Genomic DNA, 22,430 nt, shown 5'->3' on the forward strand with positions numbered 1-22,430 from the left:
CCTCTTCCTGCCCTGCCCTCCGGGCATTCCTGATCTCAGACTGGCACCAAACACATCCAACCCTGACATCTGCCTTTCATAGGCAGAGGAGGTGGTTGTTACCTAAAATTAATTTAGATCACAGTTTGAAGGACCAAAATAGCTTTCACAAATGCACAGTTTTAATAAGTGTAGTCTCAGGTGAGACTGTAGGTGAATAGTGGTAACACAAAGAATATGAGAAGGACATTAAAAAAGAGAAATAGCAGTTTGCTTTTCAAGCTATTTGATCTTAAACACAAGTGTGCAAAACCTGACCTCCCTAATGTACAGCGCTGTATTTGTTCACATACATAAAATATTAAACTTATGAAAAGGCATATTTATTTAGTAGGAAACATAATAGTCTCCCTCATAAAATTATCAGCATTTAACTTTAACTACACAGATGCATTTAAATTTAACTTCACATGCCTGGAGAACAGCACTGAACACAATGCAGGCAGGATCCTATTTGCAGCTTCTCACATTTGTTTAGATTTCACAAATAATGAATTATGCAGTAATAACTGTACAGAGAAACACACAAAAACCTACCCAATTCCATTAAATGTTTAGATGTGCTTATGATTTTCCTTGATTAATATTTTAGAGAGTATAATATTGAAACATGCTGCAAGTAATAGTCCTGTTTACATTTTTAATAGCTTAATGTTAAATTAACTCAAAGGGTCATCAGTGATGAGCATGACTGGGAAGGTATTAAAAAAGGAATCAGAGTTATATAAGATAATGCAATTCATGGTGGTGGTGTTTGCTTTACTGAAGATTATAAATTCATTTGGCTGAATACTTGAATCTATTAGAAGAATTCAATTTGTGGAGGTGAAGCAGTGGTGGTTTAACAGAAACCCACCTGTGCAACCAAGGGCAGTATTTGGCTCTGGAGTAAGACACCAAGAACTATTTGTGAAATGAATCACTTTTTTACATCACGCCTTTCACAGCATTTTATGTGCCTAAGCTGACCTACAGGCTAAGCCACGGGGGACACTTAGGCACCAGTGAAGTGATGAGCCAGGGATGGGGAGTCTGCTGATGTGGCAGAGCGAGCCAAAATGTGACACTGCAGGAATGTGGAAGGGGGAGTGAGGCATGCTGGCTCACAGCACTGTCCCTGCTGGAGTGCTCAGGTGAATCTGAGGTTCTCTGACCATGATCTGTGCTAAGCCGCAGGACAGCCAGCCACTGACAGTAACTACTGTGCCAATTTTAATTACAGCTAATCTAAAATACCCACAAGTTAAGTCTCACATGTTTAAATGCAACACCTGGAGCTGTGTGTCCGGTAATGAACTGATCCAGACTGCACCAGCAGTCTCCTTCATCTCAGAGGATAAGGGGCATCCAGAGTTTTTAAAGCTTTTTGACAACCCTGCTAGAGTTTACTTGTCCCACCATGAGATTTTTACACATTTTCATTCTCATCCTTCTCATCTCCACACTATTCTATCTTTCCTGACTGGTGTGGAAATTGTTCCCCTTGCTTTATGTAGAGCAGGGAAATAAATTGTTAGACAAGACCTGTCAGCATTAGTATTAATAAATGAATGAGTTAACGTGGCTAACTCTGCTTGTAGACTGCGGGCTGAATGTACACAAGCAGTGCTCCAAGTACGTGCCCAACGACTGCCAGCCAGACCTGAAGAGGATAAAGCGAGTCTACTGCTGCGACCTCACCACGCTGGTGAAGGCCCACAACACCCAGAGGCCCATGGTGGTGGATTCCTGCATCCGGGAGATCGAAGCGAGAGGTGTGTGTGCTTGGGAGAGCAGCAGGCACAGCGAAAGGAGGATGACTTGAATTATGTGCTGAGCTAGAACACAGTGCTGTGCTCCTGCACACTGAGGACAGGATGAAAAAATGGGTTTTTTAGTGCAGGTGATACATTGCTTTGCATTAGCTAGTAAAATTAAATCATGGCATTCCTTAATGCGATTCCCTGAAATGCTTTCTGAAAACATGTCAAAACATGTATTACGTTACACTTCTGAAAGGGGTGAACTTTAAAGTGAACTTTCAAGTTCATGTTTATGTGTCTTTTTTCATTACTTTATTTTAACATACCTAGGGACACATCCCATTTCAGAGTAATCAGTTTAAATCAAATCCATTTTTAATAACCTTTATGGACATTGTGGGCAGGAGAACACGAGTGACTGGAAGTGACTCGGGCAAGTGAGGTCAGGGCCTATGATGTTTTGTGGCAGGACACATCTCATGATGCTCAGTTACTGACTGATGGTTCCTGTGGCACAGGCAGCACGTCACAGCCAAAACTCAACCTTGTGACAAGTTTTTGGTTAATGGATGTGTGGCAGATTGAAGGAAAAACATATCCCCTTCAATAATCATGTATCCCCTCTGTAATATTCATGTATTTTTCCTTTGGATAGCAAATGTGCATGTTGTGCTGCCCAATAAGCCAAATTTTCCTATTAGTCACAGCTTCAGCACAGGAATCTAATAATGTTGAATTCATGGCATCCCAGTAATCTGCATAGCAACACACTGATACTAGCCATAGGGATTTCAAACCCACACATCATCTACTGAATTGACTCAAAGACTTACTAGTAAATCCCCTGCACTGCTCTGTAAAGCTCTAGCAGGATTATATCATCATCACAGGGACAAATGGAAAGAATAGTATGGACTAAGACAGAAGCTTTACTCTGATGATATAGCAGGGAGCCATATAGCATTTGAGATCTAATCACTTACTTGTACATTTATTGATTGAGATAAAATCTGCTGCCTGCTCTCCTTTTTTTCAACATCTTTATATTTCTTTCCTTAATTGCCATAGAACTATGAAAGATTCTGATTTTGTTCTTAAGAAGACAAAGAATATTGGAACTTATAAGTAGGTTAGCACAGTGCATAGTTACAATTAGGGATTTGTGGATTGAAATGATTAATGGGTGTGTAACTCGGCTTGCTCTGCTGAGCTGCCCTGCATTTCATGTTGGTGTGGAGCAGTTGTGCAAGTGAGCAGATCTCTTGTGGTGAAAGAACTGTAGAAGGGATGTACTGGTGTGAGGAAGGACTGCATCCATCACATCTATCAGCTGTGTATATGTAAAAGCTGACAGCAGAACAGGAATGAATTGTGCTCATAGAGAAAGGCAGTCTTTTACTTGTGTTGCTATTTGTCATTAGGCAACTGGTAAAAGGAAGGGAGACCTCTAAAGCTTTATTAATTATAGCCAAATCCAGGAAAATCTCCTACATAAAATGAATAAATCGTAATAACATCACATGCCTCACCATTAGCAAATTGCAGTATTTTTCTCTAACACAATCAAATCAACCATGTACCTAACAAAATCAGAAAGTATAAATTCTAAAATACTTTAATCTTTTTAAAAAAAAAAATTACATCATCTTGCTCTTTCCTTAACTGCTCTGGAGTTTCGCATTACAAATAACATTTTGCTGTGCTTAGTAGGTCTGCTGTTCTTGCTTTATTGTTCGACTTAAATACCTGTTGGTTACTGAAGCTAAGTTAACAAGAACTTTTTGTTTCAGGTTTAAAGTCTGAGGGCCTCTACAGAGTTTCAGGCTTTACTGAGCACATTGAAGACGTGAAAATGGCCTTTGATCGAGGTACACCATTTCTTAATCTTGTACAGTTTTAATCTAAGCTTTCAGTTCTAGGACATTTCAGATCTTTCAGGGTTTATATATGTACCATGGTAATGAAACAGACATAAAAGCAGAAGAACAGAAAGCAACCTGTCTTTTCTGACTTTAAAGTGATCTGTAGTCCTTTTCATAAGAAGAAATTATGTTTGATATTTGGAAGGAATAATTAAACGTGAGATATTGGTGTGTAGAAGCTTAAGTGGGGGGTTGGATGATTGCTAAACCCAGCAGCACAGACTAGGGACCTAGTATAAATGTGAGCATAGGTGGTACCAGGGAAAGTTGTTAGTCCTGTCTTTAATAGACTCAGCACTTTACAATACAATAATCTATTTATGAGTTTAAGGATCAGGAACTCCAGTTGGGAAGTCCTTCTGCATGCAGCCTTGTAGAAAGCGCTGCACCACTGTGCACATGATTGCATCTGAACAACAGGTGAGAGGGGCAGTGAGGAGATCAGTTGTACAGCATATTGAAAAACTAACAATTAAAACTCTACCTGATTACCATCCTCATAGCCCTTCTAATTGATTGAGCTGATTATGTTGGTTCTGGTTGTACACACAGTCTTTGCACACAGGACTAACTTTAAGTGTGTTATGTAAGTGAGCAACAGGGTAGGGCCTCCATTAACAGAAAATACCTTTGCAAGTACATTTGAGAAGTTACATGAGTATTCTTCTCATTTCTCATAAATAGTGGTTTCCTTCCTACCTAATTTTTTCAGGTATTTCCTCTGCCAAGGTAGGGAATAGGGTCAGACACAGCCCTGTGATCACAAGTCCATGGGTACGAGGCAGGTCCAGGCCAAGCCAGAGAGTCAGCCTGTGGGTCAGGGCAGTGACCAGGAGGGTGGATGGCCCCACACCAGCAAGGTGCAGCTGGGGACAGCTGTGATGTCACTCAGACAGGGATTGACGGCCCTGGGAGCCCATGGGCAGGAGATGGGGGGCTCCCGGGGAGGTTACAGTCCAGCAATGTCTATGGGAGGCACATCTTACACTTGCTGTGCCTCAGCATTTCTTGTTTGGAGGCAGTTTGTTATGCAGACATCTCCATAAAGAAAGTCCAGCCACGAATTTCTAAACTGGCTGTTTTAATCCTGAAATATCCTTTAAAAAATAATACAAACTAGTAAATATGTTGGATGCTGTGAACATATGCATACACACACATAGGTCAGCCATTCTTTGGGCCAGAGAGATGCACAGTGGTATGACTGCTGTCATGGCCAGATAGTGTTCCAGATGTGCCACATGAAGCAATGATCCCAGGAGGCTCACAGTCCTCATAGGTGCCATTCTGCTCCCTGCAGGTAGATCTGGCCTGGCAAACTCTTTTTTTCTCTGTGTTAATTCTCATCTAAGTGTAACAACCTGGATGAAACCCAGAAGGAGAGGCACAGGTTGTAGAGGGAAAAGCTGGAAGCAAGCAGATTTAAATTTATATCTGAGTATGACTTCAACATTGCTGCAGTTCCTTTGCAAATGCTTTGAAGCACTGGAGCCACTTCAGTTTATTGCCTATTTATTAAGTATACTCCTAGCATAGTTGATGGCAATGCACACTTGGATTAGACCTACAGCAAGGGAGACAGTGTGATTTAAAAAGACAGGCAGCACCTAGAAACAGGAAGGTGTCTAGCAGTATTGGATTTCCAAAGGAAAAAAAAAAGCATGAATAAAGAGGAAAGCAGAGAAAGCAAGAACAGAGCTTGTATACAAAGGCTGTGGGGAAGGCCAATGGGCAGAAATAGACCAAAATCTGTGTCTTCATTTTTTTTAACAGTTTCATGAGGGAGAAAGGGCTAAGAAAGGAAAGAGTGTTGCTATAAATAAAAAAGCATGAATAAAAGCAGGAGAATGAAGAACAAGATCATGTTATGACCTAGAGAACTAGAGTATTCAGGGACCAGAAGCTGACAACTTTCAACACTTTCCTGTTTTGAACATGTTTTTCCCTGAACTGGGGTGGAAAATCAGGAAGAGTTGAGAGTTTTTACAGGAAAGGATTTAAGGAAAAACAAAATAGGGGGTTTTATGTTCTCACTTGTGGGCTGTGCAGCTTGAAGATGGCTGTCACCTGGCAGAAGTTTGAATTGGCAAGACACTTCCAACCTGAGAGCTCAGGGCTTGTTTCCCTGTCAGATCCTTAAGAGACAGGGATGCCACCTGTCTGTGAGGGTTTTACAGAATTCATATTTCCACATTCACTACAGAAAAGAAACTTGGGGGAAAAAAAAGTAAATTACAGGAAATTACCTTGGGGGGTGGGGGGGGGGGGAGACAGTCAAAGGAGATGCTGAGAGCAGGGATATGAACCAGAAAAGAGAACTCTTTAATTGATAGTCTTGGCACACTACTGGAGGATGTACACTGTCCAGGAATAAATTTCATTTAACAATTTAAGGACCATTTTTTAACCATCTGAAAGCAAGGCTTTCAAACAACCTTCTAATAAGAGCAGGGATAAAAAACATTAGCTAGTTTTGTAAATGGAAGTTGTAGGGTTTATGAGAAGGTGTCTGTGGTAGCAGAACACTGCACTTCAGCATTCCAGAGGTGCCTCCCTGCCCATCATTTCTGGGTCAGTCCCCAGGCACCTGGATAAAATTCCAGGACACTTTCACATCTCCAGAAATACAGCGTTGAGTAAAAGGGTTTGAAAACAGACAGGCAAGGAGTCCTTCCATATGAATGCACAGGATGCACCCTTCAAATAATGCCATCAAGTGTTCTGGTCCCAAGCTCCTCATCAAGCCACAGGGGCCAGAGGACCGCAGGACACAGCAGGATGAGGCATGGGAGCTGACTTGGCTGTGGGGGACCTCTCCTGCTGATCTCATGTGCAGCTGAAGGGGTGCCATGAAGAGCAGCCAGCTCTCCCTCTGACTAATTCTGCCCTGACAAAGAGCCACTCACTTGGTGCTTCCAAAGAATTACAGCAAGAGCAGAAAAAAGTTCCCATCTCTGGAAGAGAATGGCATTCCACATAACACTACTTGAGCCAAATGTAGCTGTGACAGTTGGTTTTTAAAAGGGGTGAAGTTGGTCCTCATCTGATTTAAACTGCCTTCCAAGGCCCAAGCAGTGTAAATACCCCTACTGTAAATTTAGCATTGGGCTCTCTGAGGCTTTTACAATGTTCCATTTTAGTGATTTTTGTAATGAGAAGGAGGGGAATAATGTGGATTTATTTAATCTGGTGAATGTTGGTGCTGTAGAATGACAGTTGCTCTCTGTCAGCATTGTTGAGCTGTGGCGTTGTGGCATCCAGAGAACACCCATTGTGCGTTTTGTCCACAGAGCTGCCATTGTCACCACCACATTCTGTCCCCCCACTTGTTTGTACAACTGGCTGGTACAATACACTGGCTAAAAATATTATGCTGTTAAATATTACATGAGCACTTAGAGGCATCCTAAATCATACTCTTTTGCCAGTGTAGCTGAAAACCCGTCAAATGCCAAGAAAAAACTAAAAGAAACATGCTAGCATGGTAAAGGCTGTGCAATAAAAAAAAAAAAAAAACACTTAGGAGAAAGGAACTTAAATAAAACCTAATTCAGTATTCAGAGGGCATGGCTGAGGCTTTATGAATGTAATACTTATTCTATTTCATTCTGTAATGAACTACTGATAATTTCTATGGCATCCAAAATCAGCTGAAACCTTTAAGAAAAAGAATAAAAACTTTCTTTTTCTTGAGATACTCAAATTTCAACATAATACAGCAAGATACATTGAGAGTCAAACTAACAAAGAAAGAAAAATTATGGGGTTTGGGTAGAATTAGGTTTGTAAAGCTGAAATTGACTACGTGTTTGTAATCCAAAATATATAAAAACAAAACTACATTATCAAATGGATGCTGCAATTTTACTGAAAATATCAGCTACAATCCAAAAGAATTCCTGCATTGAAGAGTGAAAAAATTATTGTGGTAATGCAGAAGGTACCATGTAAACCACATGTAATTCATATATGCATACACACAAAAATCCCTACATATCTGCTAAAAAATGTGCAGGGTATATTATAACAGATGTATTGCTGGGCTCACTTTAAAATAAAGTTCAGTGCATTTCCAATGCATTTGTATTTGTCTCTGAAGAGAAGAGAAAATCTTTGACTCAGGAATTCATCATTTTTCCTACAGTAAGCACATATGTAAATAAGAGGTGTGTTTGAAATACATTGTGCTTTGAAGTACCTCGAGCTGAAGTGCCCCTCTAAGGAAGCTTGCTGGGCTGCTTTGTAAAAGTACTAAATAAATAACACTTCCATTTAGTAGACTGGTGACCTGGATAATAGATGTAAGCTTGTGCTTTGCTATATCTGTTCTGATGCAGCTGCTGGCTCCTTGGAGGTATCTGTTTTCAGTGGAGCATTTTGAGTGCTCAGTGTCCATCAATTAAATGGAGCTCTCCACACAAAGCTTTACAAGACTAATGCTACCGTGCCTGGAATGTGTGGATTAAACAAAAGATTGGGGCAGTGCAAACATCCTCCTAGGGCTTATTGATGCTGTATTAAATTAAATGCTGATGGATGTATTCAGACTTCTCAGCTGCATCAAGAAAGGCTGTTTGTTTTAAACACTTAAGCATATAATCTCCTCTTGATGAGAACATGTAGTGCTATTAGTCTTAATGAGAATTATGTGCATACATTGGACAGGACATATCCCAGCAAGATTGATGCCATAAGTTTGTATAAAATGTCTGCAATCAATATAAACTCTTTTACTGTGCTGTGAGAGCCTTTATCTCCATCTTGGTATCAAGCACCCCCACTCATCTGTCTGCATCTGGGCATGTCCACAAGCCCTGTCACTGTGAGACAAGCAAGGCAATGGCTTTACAACATGTCAGCACCTTGGTGGCAGCAGCCCAAGCTTGTGCCTGCACCTCCTGGCAGACACAGCAAACCCCTCTCTGCTGCACAAGCAGGCAGAACCGTGCATCACCACGCTCACCATGTAATCCTCACCTGCTCCACCTGCCCTGAGGGAAGCCTCGTGTCCTTAGCTAAAGGGTGGGAAACAGGGACTACAGTTATAACTGAGCTCCAAGAAACCTGAGTTAAAGCTGGGGGTTAAATCCAGACAGTTACATCCCCTACTTAACCATCTTCTACTGGAAGACCACCAAGATAATGAGGTCCCAGGAAGGGAGGATGGCAGAATTTCTTGATATGGAGAAAAAATTATGAGGGCACTAGGTAATACAGAGCAGAGGTAGTCATTTGAACTTGAAAAATTATAGTGCTCCTCTATTGCTGCTACTTTTTGTAACTTCACTCATTGCAAGCCAGGACTTCCCAACAACACCTGTAAATTTTAAGCCCATGTGTTTAAAAGTGCTCTTTCCTAGAGTTCTGACTAACTGTTACATTGTGGCAAACAAAATGTATGCCTTTTTAGATTCATCTGTTTAGCATTTCATCCATTACAAGTATCCATATTAATTAAAAACCTGTGCTGCACATTTCAGAATAATTGTATAGCTAAATTCCTTAGCATGCCTATTTGAATTCAGATCTTTGCCATAAATAAATGTCATGTATTAAGACATTATAAAATAGCAGAAAATAAGGCAGCTTTCGTTTCAGCTAATCACTATGGAAATGTTGGTACAAGACATGCAAGATTTGGATGTTTCTTGATTTTTCCCACTGGTCTCCTGAGGGTCATTGCAAATTTCTGTTATTTCTCTATGCCTCTCTTTCTCCAAATAGGGATGAAAATATGGTGCATATTCCTATGCAGATGGAAAATATTGTGTCAGAATAAATTATTAATAGCTTAGTTTCAGTGAATAAATGGGCTAAATGCAAGAAATATGTTATTAGCATGTTTTTTCATCCAACATTAAAACAGTATGTTTGAGGTGGTACACTGCAGATATGGATGCTGTAATCACCACCCCCTCCAAAAGATGTGAGCAAATAAATTGTTTACTAAAACATAAAGAAACTACCATTCCTCATTGATATACTGTAAACTTGGTAGCAATATATTCTCATTTAAGCCTTCCAAGCACTTTCAGGTTGATTCTCTTGTCAGGTTGCACACAATAAATCTGACTTAGAAGACTAGCCTTGCTTCCATCAAAATTAGGGTGCTTTTAAACAGATTTCTTCCTCTTTTTCTAGATGGTGACAAGGCTGATATTTCTGCCAGTATTTATCCAGACATAAACATCATTGCTGGAGCACTGAAGCTATATTTCAGAGACTTACCAATTCCTGTGATCACCTATGACACCTATTCCAAGTTCATAGAGGCAGCAAGTAAGTATTGCTTAGCATTTGTACCAGCCTCTATTTACATTTCCCGTCCGTAAAGCTGTCCAGGTTAAAGGAAAGGACAGAAAAAATTGGGGAAATGGGCACTGTCTTCATTCCTTCTCTGCCATGTCCTTTATTCACATGAAGCTTTTGCCTGATTGTTCATCAGATGGGATGTCATGCAGGTTTAAAAAATAAAAGCAAATGTATGGTATCAAAGTAACTGACTAGTATCAGAAAGTGTGGTTTCAGTGTCTTTTTGTATGTCAAGATAAAAGAATAGTGTAAATCCTGCTCAAATTTTTAGAAAGATTGCCAAACAATTCTAAATGAGCACTGATGCTCAGTATATGTAGGTATCATTGATACTTACATATTTAAATACATTGAGAAATCCTGAGGTAATTCCATGCCATTTCAGTCTCTAGCTAAACCTACATATTCAAGCATAGTGTCCTAAAGTCATACATCTACACTTGATCTAGTTTTGAAGGCTTATGAAAGTAATCTTTTGTAACATATTTAAATAGGCAGTTCTGGGCAGAATAGTATTATGAAGCACTTAACAAAGCTCAGGTACTGTATCTAGACAGACCTGTAGATAGAGCTACAGACCATGGAGATAACTCCTGGGAGGTCTTTGTTGCTGATTTCTTTTTAAAACCTTTTTTTTTTCTTTTTGAGGATGCAGAAATTGCTGATAAGCATCACATTTATGAGTGCAATATTTATCCCTGCAAGCACAGTCAATGGCTTGTAAATGATTCCATAATAATAAGTTATCTTCCTGATTTATTGCTGTGTACACATGGAAAGACCTATTAACATTAATCCTGTTTGGTGTTTTTACAGAAATCTGCAATCCTGATGAACGACTAGAAGCAATACATGAAGTGTTGATGTTACTCCCTGCTGCTCACTACGAGACACTTAGATACCTAATGATTCATCTCAAAAAGTGAGTTAATTGACATGCAGGGTAATTCTTGAAGAGCTTAACAATTTTCTGCTTTGAAAAGAAATATTACAGAAAGTCCTAATAAAGCTTCCATTAGGGCACTGCCTCTAAACCAATAATGTTACAGATAAGCAGACAAGCTGTTTGTATAAGTGCATATAAGCTGTGCACTTATGTAGCATAGATCCTTTTGCTGGCATATTATTTCAAACCTTTCAAGAGTTATTGACATTTGTCACGTTTCTCTAAGGTAGATAATATCTGAAAAATACCCAGGGGTAGGTGCTCCAGAGATGTGCTGCTGTGAGGCAGCACTTGACCATGCTTTGCTTCTGCCTCCCCTTACCTCCTGTTTTGTCTTCCTGAACAATAACCCTAAAAGGAAAGAGCTTTCTCCTATGAGTTGTTTCCTCACATCACAGGAAGCCAAGAACCAAGCAGGGTCTATTTTTATATGACTAGTAAAAGTAATACAGGTCCCACTTATATCTCTCTTGGTTTTGAACCTGTTCTGCGTCATTTGCTTTCCAAAGCTTCTTTAGACATACATAAGACATCCATGAGGGGCTTCATAAAGCTTCATAAGGCATACAGAATTTTCAAAAGTGCCTAAATTTAATTTTTTAACACACTTAGGAGTGTACCTCCAAGTTTAGCAAGTTTTCAGCTAGGTACCTAGAAAAATTAAGGACTGCTCCAAAGAGGATCCATCACTTCCACTCATTTCAAGCAAAATTGTTTCTCAAAACCATGCTAACTCTACTGTGCTGCTTTGGGTATTTACATGCCTCAAGAGGTCTTCTTTGTAAGTTTTTAGAAATTGAAGCTGACTACAGACTGGTGCTGTCTCAAAGCAGGCCTTCATTTATGGCTATATTGCCCAAGTTATTTCTTGTCTCAGGTTAAATTTTGCTACTTGGAAACAACAGAAGAAGGGATAAGGGAGGAAAAAAGCTACTGACCTTTTATTCAGAAAATCACTGATCTCTTCTTAGTTGTTCCACTACTTGCAACACAGCTGTAAATGTGGAGTACTCCCTGGGCTTCATCTACACTATTCTGCACTATTAATGCCAACCTCAAAAGACCTAAATTCATATAAAGCTGCATCAGAGAACTTCTGTGAAGTGAATTTCATGCTCTATCAAGTTCTCATTATGCAGAGACTTTTTCTCATTTTGAATCAGCTCAGGTCATTACAATTGAGTAATTTTTCCCCTTGATGGGACATTACCTGGGCATGCAGGAGCTTCTTTGGACTCTGCAGAAATGAGATGTGCAAATACCCACTCTTGTCAGTACATATGCATGGACAACTGATGGTGACTCACATTAGCTTTTAAGAAGGCCTGTGGAGGCTGTAGAAAAGTGACCTGCACACAGAATCGGTACTTTCATATCCTGGCAGCAAATTTTTACCTTCCTGCTTCTCATGAACTGCAGTCCAGGCTTTGGTTCAGCTGTTGAGCTGAACTACTGATGAGGCAGGAAGAGTCTGAAATGCTGATTAGGCTTCCTCTCTCAAATATCTGCAAGTCATGCAATGAGTTTTCTCTGCATTCCAAATTGTAGCTTTTGGTGTCTGCATGGAAATCAAGTGCATGTCAGTTCCTATGGAGACTCTGTTGGGAGAGATTTGAACGTGAAAGGAAAGAATCATGAAGGTTCAGACTATGCTGTTCTGTAGATTAAACACAGAGTTCCAATTTCAATCCCCTAGGACTCTTCCTGCATGGATAAAACAGGCACCAGTGTAAGGGAGTCTATGTAAGGACTGCTGGGTCACAGCATCTACACCACTGCTCATTCTCAGTTGAAAAGAAACTCCAGTTGTTGTTAAAACAACAGGAAAATCCAGCAGAGGACAACATCAGCAACAACAACAAAAAAGAGTTTGTAGGTCAATTAATTACCTTTCTGATAACTTTTTGCTCAAAATTGAAGGAAATGCAATAGCATGAGCAGTCCCCCCTGTGGTGAAATACAGACAACTCCATCCACACTGACATTGCAGTCAAGCTCTGAATCTTCTCTGTGTTCACCCCAGCTGTGCAGCAAGCCCCACACTCCTGAACAGAGCTGCTAGTAAGACCTGTGTAGCTTTGCACAGCTGTTGAACATCTGTGCTGCATGCAAGCACAGAGGGAAAGCAGAGTGTCAGACAGACACTTGCTTCAGCTTCGAGGTGAAGAGGTGGCTTCAGCTTCCCAGCCTTGCTTTGTCTTTGCTCCTTGCAAAGCAAAGCTAATATATGTGCTAGAAGATGAGGATGTATCTGTGAGTAGGGGCACTACTGGATTGCTGTCCTGAAAGCAAAGAGCAACAGCATTTTCCTGTGACAGAGCCATTCTTTGCAGAGAGATGACAGTAGAAGCACAACCAAGTCATATGTTTCAGCCACTTTGTGCTCCTGTGATGGCACGAGTGAATCCAGCTGGGAATTGCCATGGCTAGGGAAGGCCTCAGCTGTTGCCAGGAGAGCTGTCTCCAAAACCAGATGTGCTTCACCCTGGCAGAGCAGTTGTATGAAGGAGATGTGAAACCTTATCCAGCCTGCACTTCTCACAGGAAATGTCTGGTCCACGACTGATCAAGGACTGTGATGGATCAAGGGACTGTGGCTGTGCCACACCACAGTGCAAGAGCACTCTCAGGACTGAACTCAATGTGCCACTCAAATAGGACAACACTGAAGTGAACCAGCACTGCTACCTGGAGGGACACCTTGAGAACACCTTGCATTTTCCAGCAGGCCTGACTGATTTTCCAGACAGGGCTGTCTTCTCTGCACCTTGGCCAATCCTTGGTGGACTTTCTTTGCTTCAGTCACAAGCAGTCCATTTATTCTTGTATTTACATTATATGACCTATGTCAGCAAACAAAACAACCTGGGCTCTTCCCCGAAGTGCCTTTGTTCTCTGTCAAGGATAGGTGGCATTTAAAGCAGCCCGATTTAAGCCACCTCTCCAGGCAGGTGCAGGATTCAGCCTACTCCTGAAGTGTAACAATGAGTTGGAATCACTCAGCTCCTGGTTGGCCTGAGGCAGCTAGCAAGGCAGAATATCCATGTGAAGGTTCCTGCAGGCTGGAGTCATGTCTGAAAGCATCAGTAGTCCAAGGAAAATCCGTGCCTGTATTTGTGGAGCACACCTTCACCCCCTATGTGATACACACCAAGCACAGCCTGCCAGAGAACTGCAGTTACTGTAGCATAGAGAACTGCTCCATACATCATCATTTAAATCATATTTATGCCTTAAAAAAGCAATTGGCACTAATTCTTACACCCTAACAGACAGCCACATGGAAAAATCACTGAAGAGGCCCATGAGAGGTGTTTAAAGGCAGTAAAAATCTCAGTCCTACCATAGCTGCATTGTACTTGTTGTGGAAAAGTAATAATATAGAACTGTGAAACAGTTATTATATCTAGAAAAAATGTCTACGCACCAGTGCTTCATGTGAAGCAAGACTACAGACAAAGATGCAGATACTCTTTTTTTCTGGGAAGTGAGCAGCTAATTTATTTTTTTTCTATTTTAGGGTTACCTTGCATGAAAAGGAGAATTTTATGAATGCTGAAAACCTGGGAATAGTGTTTGGACCTACTTTAATGAGACCTCCAGAGGACAGTACCCTTGCTACACTGAATGACATGCGGTACCAGAAGTTAATTGTGCAGATTTTAATAGAAAATGAAGATGTTCTCTTCTAGTCAGAGAGGCATATCTTCAAAGCCATTTGTTTTAAGATAATTAGTCTGAAGTAAAAACAACATTTCTTTAAATTTTTTTTAAACAGAAAGGAAGAGTTCCTTGACTGCACTTCAATTTCTGCAAAGTTGCAGATGGATGCCAAAATGTTTAGGGAAAGCCTATGTCTCATAGACATATGCCTCTTTGTAGAAGGGAAAAAGAAGGTCAGAAAAAATCCTCTTACCTTGTATCTTTTGCCTTGCCTCAGATGTATATTTGTTTTGAAAAGTTTCAAACAATTTTATTGTTAACTTATTAAGAAACACAAAACGTATTTTAATATGGCTAGAGAAGCAAAAAGGTACTTAATCAGTGTTACTTGTATATGCCTATACCTTTCCTTCTTCATGAGACGTAATTATATATGTCAGTTGTGAAACAGAACCTATATTATAAAGATATTTTTACTTTACCTAGCTGAAAGAATGGCATTTTATTTTAGCAAACTATACATCAATGCGGTGCATTGATTATTTTCACGTAATTATTTCCTGCATTTTTGCTATGATATATTGAAAACAATTGCCACTAATGCAGTATTATCCTGACATACCTCTTCCATTGCAAGTGTTTTAAAGGAGAATACATTTCTTGTGCATATTTCAGTTTTTCTTAGATTTCTTTGCATTTAGGCACTAGCACCCTAGGATTGTACACTTCCAGCCATTTGCTATTTCCCAAAACATATAGTATATTCTCTTTTTTTATTTTTTCTCCCATGTAAGATAAGGTCTTGGGAATTGTTTTCAAAGTCCTGGTGGTAGTTTCAGTTTCACATGCCAGATTTTTCTTGGATTACAGTAATATATAAGTTGCGTGATGCTGGGACACTGGATATTTTCTGGCCTTGTTGAAAGTCAGCACTTTTTTGGGTGAATGATGAAGGATTTGGTTTTTCTGTAAAAATTGACTTATGTTTTGTCATGTTTCTCTATTTATAAATGTACAGTAAATCTGCTAAAATTGTAGGTATTTATCTTGAATGTGTTTCCTGATGGTTTGTTAGAAAAAAAAAAAAAAAAAGAAAGAAAGAAAGACAGAATGTGTAGGATATGTGGGAGCTGGTAAATTTAATTATTACCAAATTTTAATATTTTTCTCCCCTCACAAACATTGACCTACAGAGTTCATAGTCTAACTGCAACTTATTCCTAATGTTAAAACTGTTTCTCAGCATTAAATGTTTCTGCAAGCGTAGAAAATCAACATACTTTACTACCAAACTCAATTTTCAGTACAAAAAAAATTCTAATACTCCCTCATCTTGATCATTTGTATCATATGCTTGGTAACTCAGTGATGCAGTTTCCTGAATTATTTCAGGGTGCACATGTTTCTATTCAAATTGAAAAATATGTGTAACTATGATAATGAAGAGAGGTAGAGGGTATGACTGTAAATTTGTTGTCTTCTAGAGAAATAACTAAGGGCTAGATAGATTAACCCAGATTGCAGAGCAGGTGCTAAATAGTCTGAGTTCCCAATACTTCCATAGATCCTCCTGCCTTGTACAGGACTATTTGTTGTAGGTTATGTACTACTTAATACTGTCATAAAAATGATCTGGAAATGGTTTTATTTTGTGAAGTGAAATATGCTTTGTAATTTATGATAGTGTAAATGGAAGGAAAAATCCCATTAAATGTGTTAAAAGAGTTTTGGTGTCTGTCACTGACTACACGGCAAGCTGCCAAACAAAAATCAATTGCTAATTACCATTCTGACATTGCTGGAAACTTTCCTGCTCAAAAATTTGAACAGTTTTACTGCAGGTCACAGTTTCAGATTGGCACCAGGTTGCCCATACCACCACAGCCAAGCACATGCACACATGTATTTTCAGAGACCACCCCGAACCACCTCTACGCAAAACTTCAAACAGGCAATGAATCTCAACATCACTTTCATCAATATCTGAGAATCAATGTCATCAGAGTATTTTTCCACACTCTTGAACACAGACATTTGACTAACAATGGTTTTTCTGGCCAGGTGCATTATGAGCTGTTTTTTTAAAGGTAGAACACAGCCATCTTTAGCTTGTCTCACTGCCTGGAATCTCCAACACATGTTCCATCTTAAGGATTTGATGACAGTACAAGGCAGTGTGCCTAGAAGCACCCATGCTGAGTGTCTGGAGAGCAGTTTCTAATCTGTTGGACAGAGGGATGAATATGATTCTGCATTTTAAAAACAAATATCTACGAAATTGCTCACCTTTCACTTGGCTAACTGATCAGCCGATGTCCAGCATCCTCGGGGCATGCTGAGCACGGAGGTACAAGGCCCCTGTCCCCTCCACACCTCATTAGTGCCACCTTGTGCTGCGCCTGCTTCATCTCCTGTCGGAATTGCTGTGCCCATCACTGCTGCACCTGGGGTTGAGTGGCACAGTGAGGTCAGACCATTTCAGATTCATCATCTGAGGAAGTAAAAAGGCAGCAGACTTCCCTCTACAAAACTCACTGCTGAGACAGTAGAAAAATCATGCTTACCTTTAATGGAAACCTATAATCCAGTACACAGGGCGGGGAAAATGAGTTTGACTGGATTGAACCAAATCCTTCCCTTTGCTTCAAAGCATCCAGCAAGAGCATAATGATTTATCTCACATAAGGCACTAGCAGCAAATAGTAAGAGTCCCTTGAAAGATGCTCCAGGAGGCTGTGTGTAAGCCATGTAACTTCTCATTTCATCTCAAGTAGAAGACATTTCTGCACCTCTGGGGGCAGGTGAGACACCAGTGTCTGACTGCAGGGGATCCTGCCTGCAGCCAGGTGTTCAGCCCAAACCTTGTTCTCCTTCAGCTATTGGAGAAGGCCTTTGGTGAAGCAGCAAGTGCCCTCCTGCAGCCACCCACTCCCTATTCCCACCTGCCATTCAGCTGTCCCCATGTTCTGGGTGCCCTGTTCTCTGTACACCTTCACAGCAGCTGGGGGGAGACAACTTGCCTTCCATAAAGCTGAAGTGTCTTAGCCACGATCAGTGAAACATCACGTCAAAGTTATGTTAATGGTTTGTAAGGTGGGAGCTTTCGAGAGTGCTGTGGAACAGCTGAAATTTCTTCTTTATGAGACTCATTGCTGTCAGGTTTAAGTATTTGGAACCCACCAGGGAAGTGAGCAAAGGAATTTTCTCTGACACCACCACGCTGGCGACAAGGCAGCATGCTGTGTGTCTGGCTCCAAAGCACACACATCCTGAGAGGGCACCGGACAGGGAACTGTCAAAGGGTTTCCTCAAATGAGACACCAATTTGGGGCTCCTCCACCCAGACACCAGTAGCTGAAAAACTTAATTTCCTGCTGTCAAATACTATTGGAATTGGACAAAGGATGTAGAAGTTACTGAGTAAGGAGAAGTGTTTGTGGGGGGGAGGGGGAAGAAAGAGAAACAAAATACATAGTAAGGAAAACTTTTTTTTAACGTGAAGTTACAAAGTACAAAGAAGACAGAGCTTTGTTCTCAACTCTCTGCTTTGCAAGCTAAGGTCAGTTTAAGCTACAAAACAGGTCTAACACAGCACAAACCTGGGTGAATTGGAACCACATTCATTTTATTTCTAAAGAAGAGGTAAGTTTATGCTTTCCCCCACATATAACGTTCTCGTTCTCAAAGCTCAGACAACACTTGAGTCTTATTGACAGCGACTGTGCTGCAGCGGCACTTAGCCTAAGACTCTGGGAATTAATGTATCAGGTTTAGGGTCTCATCTGAAACAAGGTTTTGGACAGACCTGGGCTGTGTACTACCGGGAAACACAGCACACGGGAGGTAGAAGGGATTGCAGGTGTGGTTAAACTCTGGGCTTAGTGAGACCTTGGAGAGTGCTGAAAATACCTGGAGTAATAAATAGCTGAACTGAATCACAGAATCACAGAATCTTAGAATAGTTTGGGTTGGAAGGGACCTTTAAAGCTATCTAGTCGAACTCCTCTGTAACTCCCTGCAGGAGCCTGTCTGACCATCTTCTTATCTTTTTTATCAACAAGTACAGAGAGAAGTTCTGCAGAAAAGAGAGAAAAAATATTGCAGTGCAAATAACCCCCCTACTCATACCCAGGGACTGAAAGCACAAGAACTCTTTGAGTAGGGAGGTAGTTTACAAACACTTAGGCAAGAAGAATGCCATCTAACTGGATCTTCAAAGCAGTATTACATTGTTATCCCTACAGCTATCTAAAGGGAATGAAGAGACTATAGGGCTAATAGAGATAAGGATGAGAGCATCAATAGGCTTTATATTTTTAGCTGTAGAGATTATTTCCTTGATTAAAGAAAACAGTTAAGATTCAGAAATCTGAACCTTAGGGAGCTAAGATTATTGCTGAGTGCTCTAGGGCCTGCAGATTCAGGACATCAGTGGATCTTATATGGGGCCATACTTTACACTATCTTTCTCCAAAGGCATGGTGTTCTGAATATAATTATGCTGATGCTACAGGTAGTGCCAGGACTGGGAATTCAAAGCCTGAAGGACATGGATTATTGTAGGATGTTTTAAGGACTGCAGTTAGGAAGAAAGCTTGTGTCAGATGGAGCAAGTGCTTCATGAGCTACAGCAGAAATGAACAGCTGCTTGTAAGTAGAGAAACTGTCAGGGTTCCATTTGCAGCAGATTTGGGGATGGCACAAACCAAGGTTGCCACTGGAAGCTGCTTTCATTGCAGAGCCTGAAAAAGTGCCAGTCAAAATATTCTCTCTTTTCTTGAAAGTATGAGCCATTTGCTACCACTAAAAGGAATGTTATAATGAGGAATAGAGTTAGATCTTGAAGAGCATAAATTGCTGCCAGCCATATTTGAAGATACCTTAATTTCTGTTTTACTGTAGGGCACAAATGATGATCAATGTACAGAAAAATCCATATTAATTACCACATGCTGCTGCCCAAGAACTTCAGGAGACTGGGCTCCATAGGTATCATAACATCCATAGGTAACAGTTAGGGATAAATTAGTAATCCAAACATTGAAGAACCAGACTTGTCACTGGAAGTTGCACAGCCCTCAGTATCACGAATAGGAATGATCCTAGAGGGATGTGTCAATAAGGAGCTATTGTTCATGGTGGGGTTTTTGTTGTTTCAGACATGAGTGTCAGAGTTACAATTAAAGTAGGAATTAATTAAAGTAGGGACAGACCTTGGAAATCTAAAGCCCTAATGACTGAGTGGTTCCCAAAGTTGTGAAAACTGCAGCATGTTGGTATCACTAATGATCAGCTCTGTCTTTCCAAACAGTGCATGGAATCTCTGTTTAAGAATAGGGATGAACAGACTGTTTTGCAAGGCCTTCAGAGCTAGGAAGGGTACTGGTGTCAATAGCCACCACATAAATCCTATTTTTCTGATCTGCTGAAGGAATAGGACCTTAGTTTTATCTTCAGATGCTGTAAGGGTGAAAGAAAAGACAAATTTTAAGAGTTTGGGATTCAAAGAATCAAACTGCTGCTGGACATACAAATGTAAGAATAGGGCTGGTGTCAGAGGCTGGCTGGGAACTGAAAATTTGAGGAGCTGTGTTTACAGTCTGCTTTGATGAAGTTTTGGGCCTTGTAGTGTTTTAGGTAAAGTTTCAGAACCTGATGAGTTCTGAGACAGATTTATTCCTGCAGCTGAACTTCCCACTGAATGCAAATGAGCACTAGCACTAAGCTAACACCTTGCATTCCACTACAGGACTAGTTCCCTTCACAGGGCCCATGTAAATAAGGATGTTGTCTGCCCTGGTGTTGGAGGTAAGATCATAAAACTTAAGACTACATCTGTGTCAGTCAATGAAATGGAGTCAAGGCAACCATGCCCTATCCATATTACATTGTACTTAAATAAGGTCCTCTCAGTGTCACCTGTGGCCTTTGAGACTCATTTTTTTTCTAGAGGCACTGGTTCAAAAATTGTGTAAGGGCTGTGTTTCAGCCCACCAAACAGCTGCTTTCATACCCAGAAGCTATGCTGCAATGCATGTGCTAGACTCTTAAATAAGGAGTGGTTGTGAACTGAAGTGTTGGAGGGTGCAAAGCCTGTTGCAATAAAGCTGGGGAGGGTGACAAACTTTCATCCATCCTGCTTAAGAGAAATAATCCTTTGCTCCCACTGCCTTGAAACCATGCCTGAGCAGTGCACATACAGACAGAGGCCCAAATTTGAAATTATGCCAGGGAGTCACCACTAATAGGCTAAATACACCAGGTGCAGGGTTAAAACATATGCCCTGGTAATAATTTTTTTTCTTTTTTGTTTTTTTTTTTTTTTCTTTTTTGTTTTTTTTTTCTTTTGGCAGGGCAGATGTAGACTGGTAATGAATGCTGCAGTTCCACAGTCTTGAGCAGCAGACTACTGTCAACAGGGAAAATGTTCTTGCCCGTTATAAAATGGTTGGAGTCCTTCCTGTGGTTATTATAGTAAAGCTAAAATTTGAGACGCCACTAGCACATAGAAATCTAAATCTAAGAGAAATTAAATTATTGCTGGCTTCTGAACTGGCAGCTGGACACAGATGGGAGACAGTTGTTTGTATGATCTTTTCCTTTGCACAGAGGTCCATTGGTTTAAATTGATGTAACATTTAGGCTCTGAGACTTAGGAGTTCCAAGAACTGGTTTTAATGCTGAATGTTAAAGGGCCAACTTGTGCCAGGAGGCCAGGAGGTATCAGTGTTGCTTTTTTTTTTTTTTTTTTCCTATGAGCCAATTGCTCAGTTGTGTATCAGGGCAGGGTTAAGAGTTTAATTGAAACTTGAAGATACAAATGATGACTACTGGAAGATATTCAACAGGAAGATGGACCTTAGCAGTGCTCTGCTGTCTGTAGGTGCCAGTGCCATGCTCTTTTCAGTTGGTGTGAACACTTTCTTGGCCTTAGCATTAGCATCTGAGAAACCAAAGTTTCAAACATCCAGTATATTTGCTGGATGGTTGGGGTTTCAGGGTAGATGAGAGCTCTGATAGAAATATTCACTACTGCATGTTTTGCTTCTTCTTATCCCCTTGGTATAATTGTAACTGCATTTAACATCAGAGCTTTGGAAACCAAAGGGTTCCATAGTGTTGGGAAGGCTGATGTCTGCAGTGGACAGTGCCTCTCTCTGCCAGTAGAGGTGAGACCCCTCAACACAATTAGATAAGGTGTGGCTTGGCAATCCAAGCTTTCCAGAGCCCAGTTTCAACATGAGAACAGGAGGGCTGGCAAAGTTTTGAAAAAGGATAGTGGGAACTGCATGGAGCACTATATTTTTTTTTTACTCACTGCAGTAACATTTAGGGGTTGTAAATAAGATTAGTTTGAGGACTGACATTCAAATCAGTCTTTGAGAATCTAAGTCTTGAAAATACCAGGATATTTCTGAATTTTGGAGACCCTTCAGAATTCTGAAGAAGCTTATATCAATATGGTTCAACTGTACACAAAAGGAGCATGTTATAATGTAAAAAAAGTCCTATAATTTTATTTTGCAGTGTACTGGGGCATCTGCTAGCATCCTACATATCCACCCTAGCTGGGACTACAAAACCCCACTGATTTTTTTTATCCTAGCCTTTATCCCTGCAAAGATAGGACAGAATTTCACTGCAGTAGTCTTATTAGATGAATGTGCTATCCAACATCCATGCATTGAAATAGGCAATATGTTATTTACTTTTCTGTTTAAATAAACACTGTAAATATATGTATACTGAAAGAACGCAACAAATAGTGTTGCAGCAAGAAAGGGAGAGAGCATACATTTTCACTGT

The 22,430-nt window shown here is 40.4% G+C and overlaps 1 protein-coding gene across 1 annotated transcript in view; it reads left to right on the top strand.

The window, feature by feature from the left end:
* Window positions 1-16,348, top strand: part of CHN2 (chimerin 2) — a 159,106-nt gene extending 142,758 nt beyond the window's left edge. Inside the window, exons 9-13 of the mRNA XM_059487955.1 lie at window positions 1,620-1,793; window positions 3,572-3,649; window positions 9,845-9,982; window positions 10,832-10,937; window positions 14,482-16,348. Of these exons, the coding sequence (XP_059343938.1) occupies window positions 1,620-1,793; window positions 3,572-3,649; window positions 9,845-9,982; window positions 10,832-10,937; window positions 14,482-14,653 (668 nt within the window). The 3' untranslated portion in view covers window positions 14,654-16,348. The remainder of the gene's footprint in view (window positions 1-1,619; window positions 1,794-3,571; window positions 3,650-9,844; window positions 9,983-10,831; window positions 10,938-14,481) is intronic.
* The last annotated feature ends 6,082 nt before the right edge of the window (window positions 16,349-22,430 follow it).

Source organism: Ammospiza nelsoni, chromosome 1 (genome assembly GCF_027579445.1).
Source record: "Ammospiza nelsoni isolate bAmmNel1 chromosome 1, bAmmNel1.pri, whole genome shotgun sequence".
NCBI lineage: Eukaryota > Metazoa > Chordata > Aves > Passeriformes > Passerellidae > Ammospiza > Ammospiza nelsoni.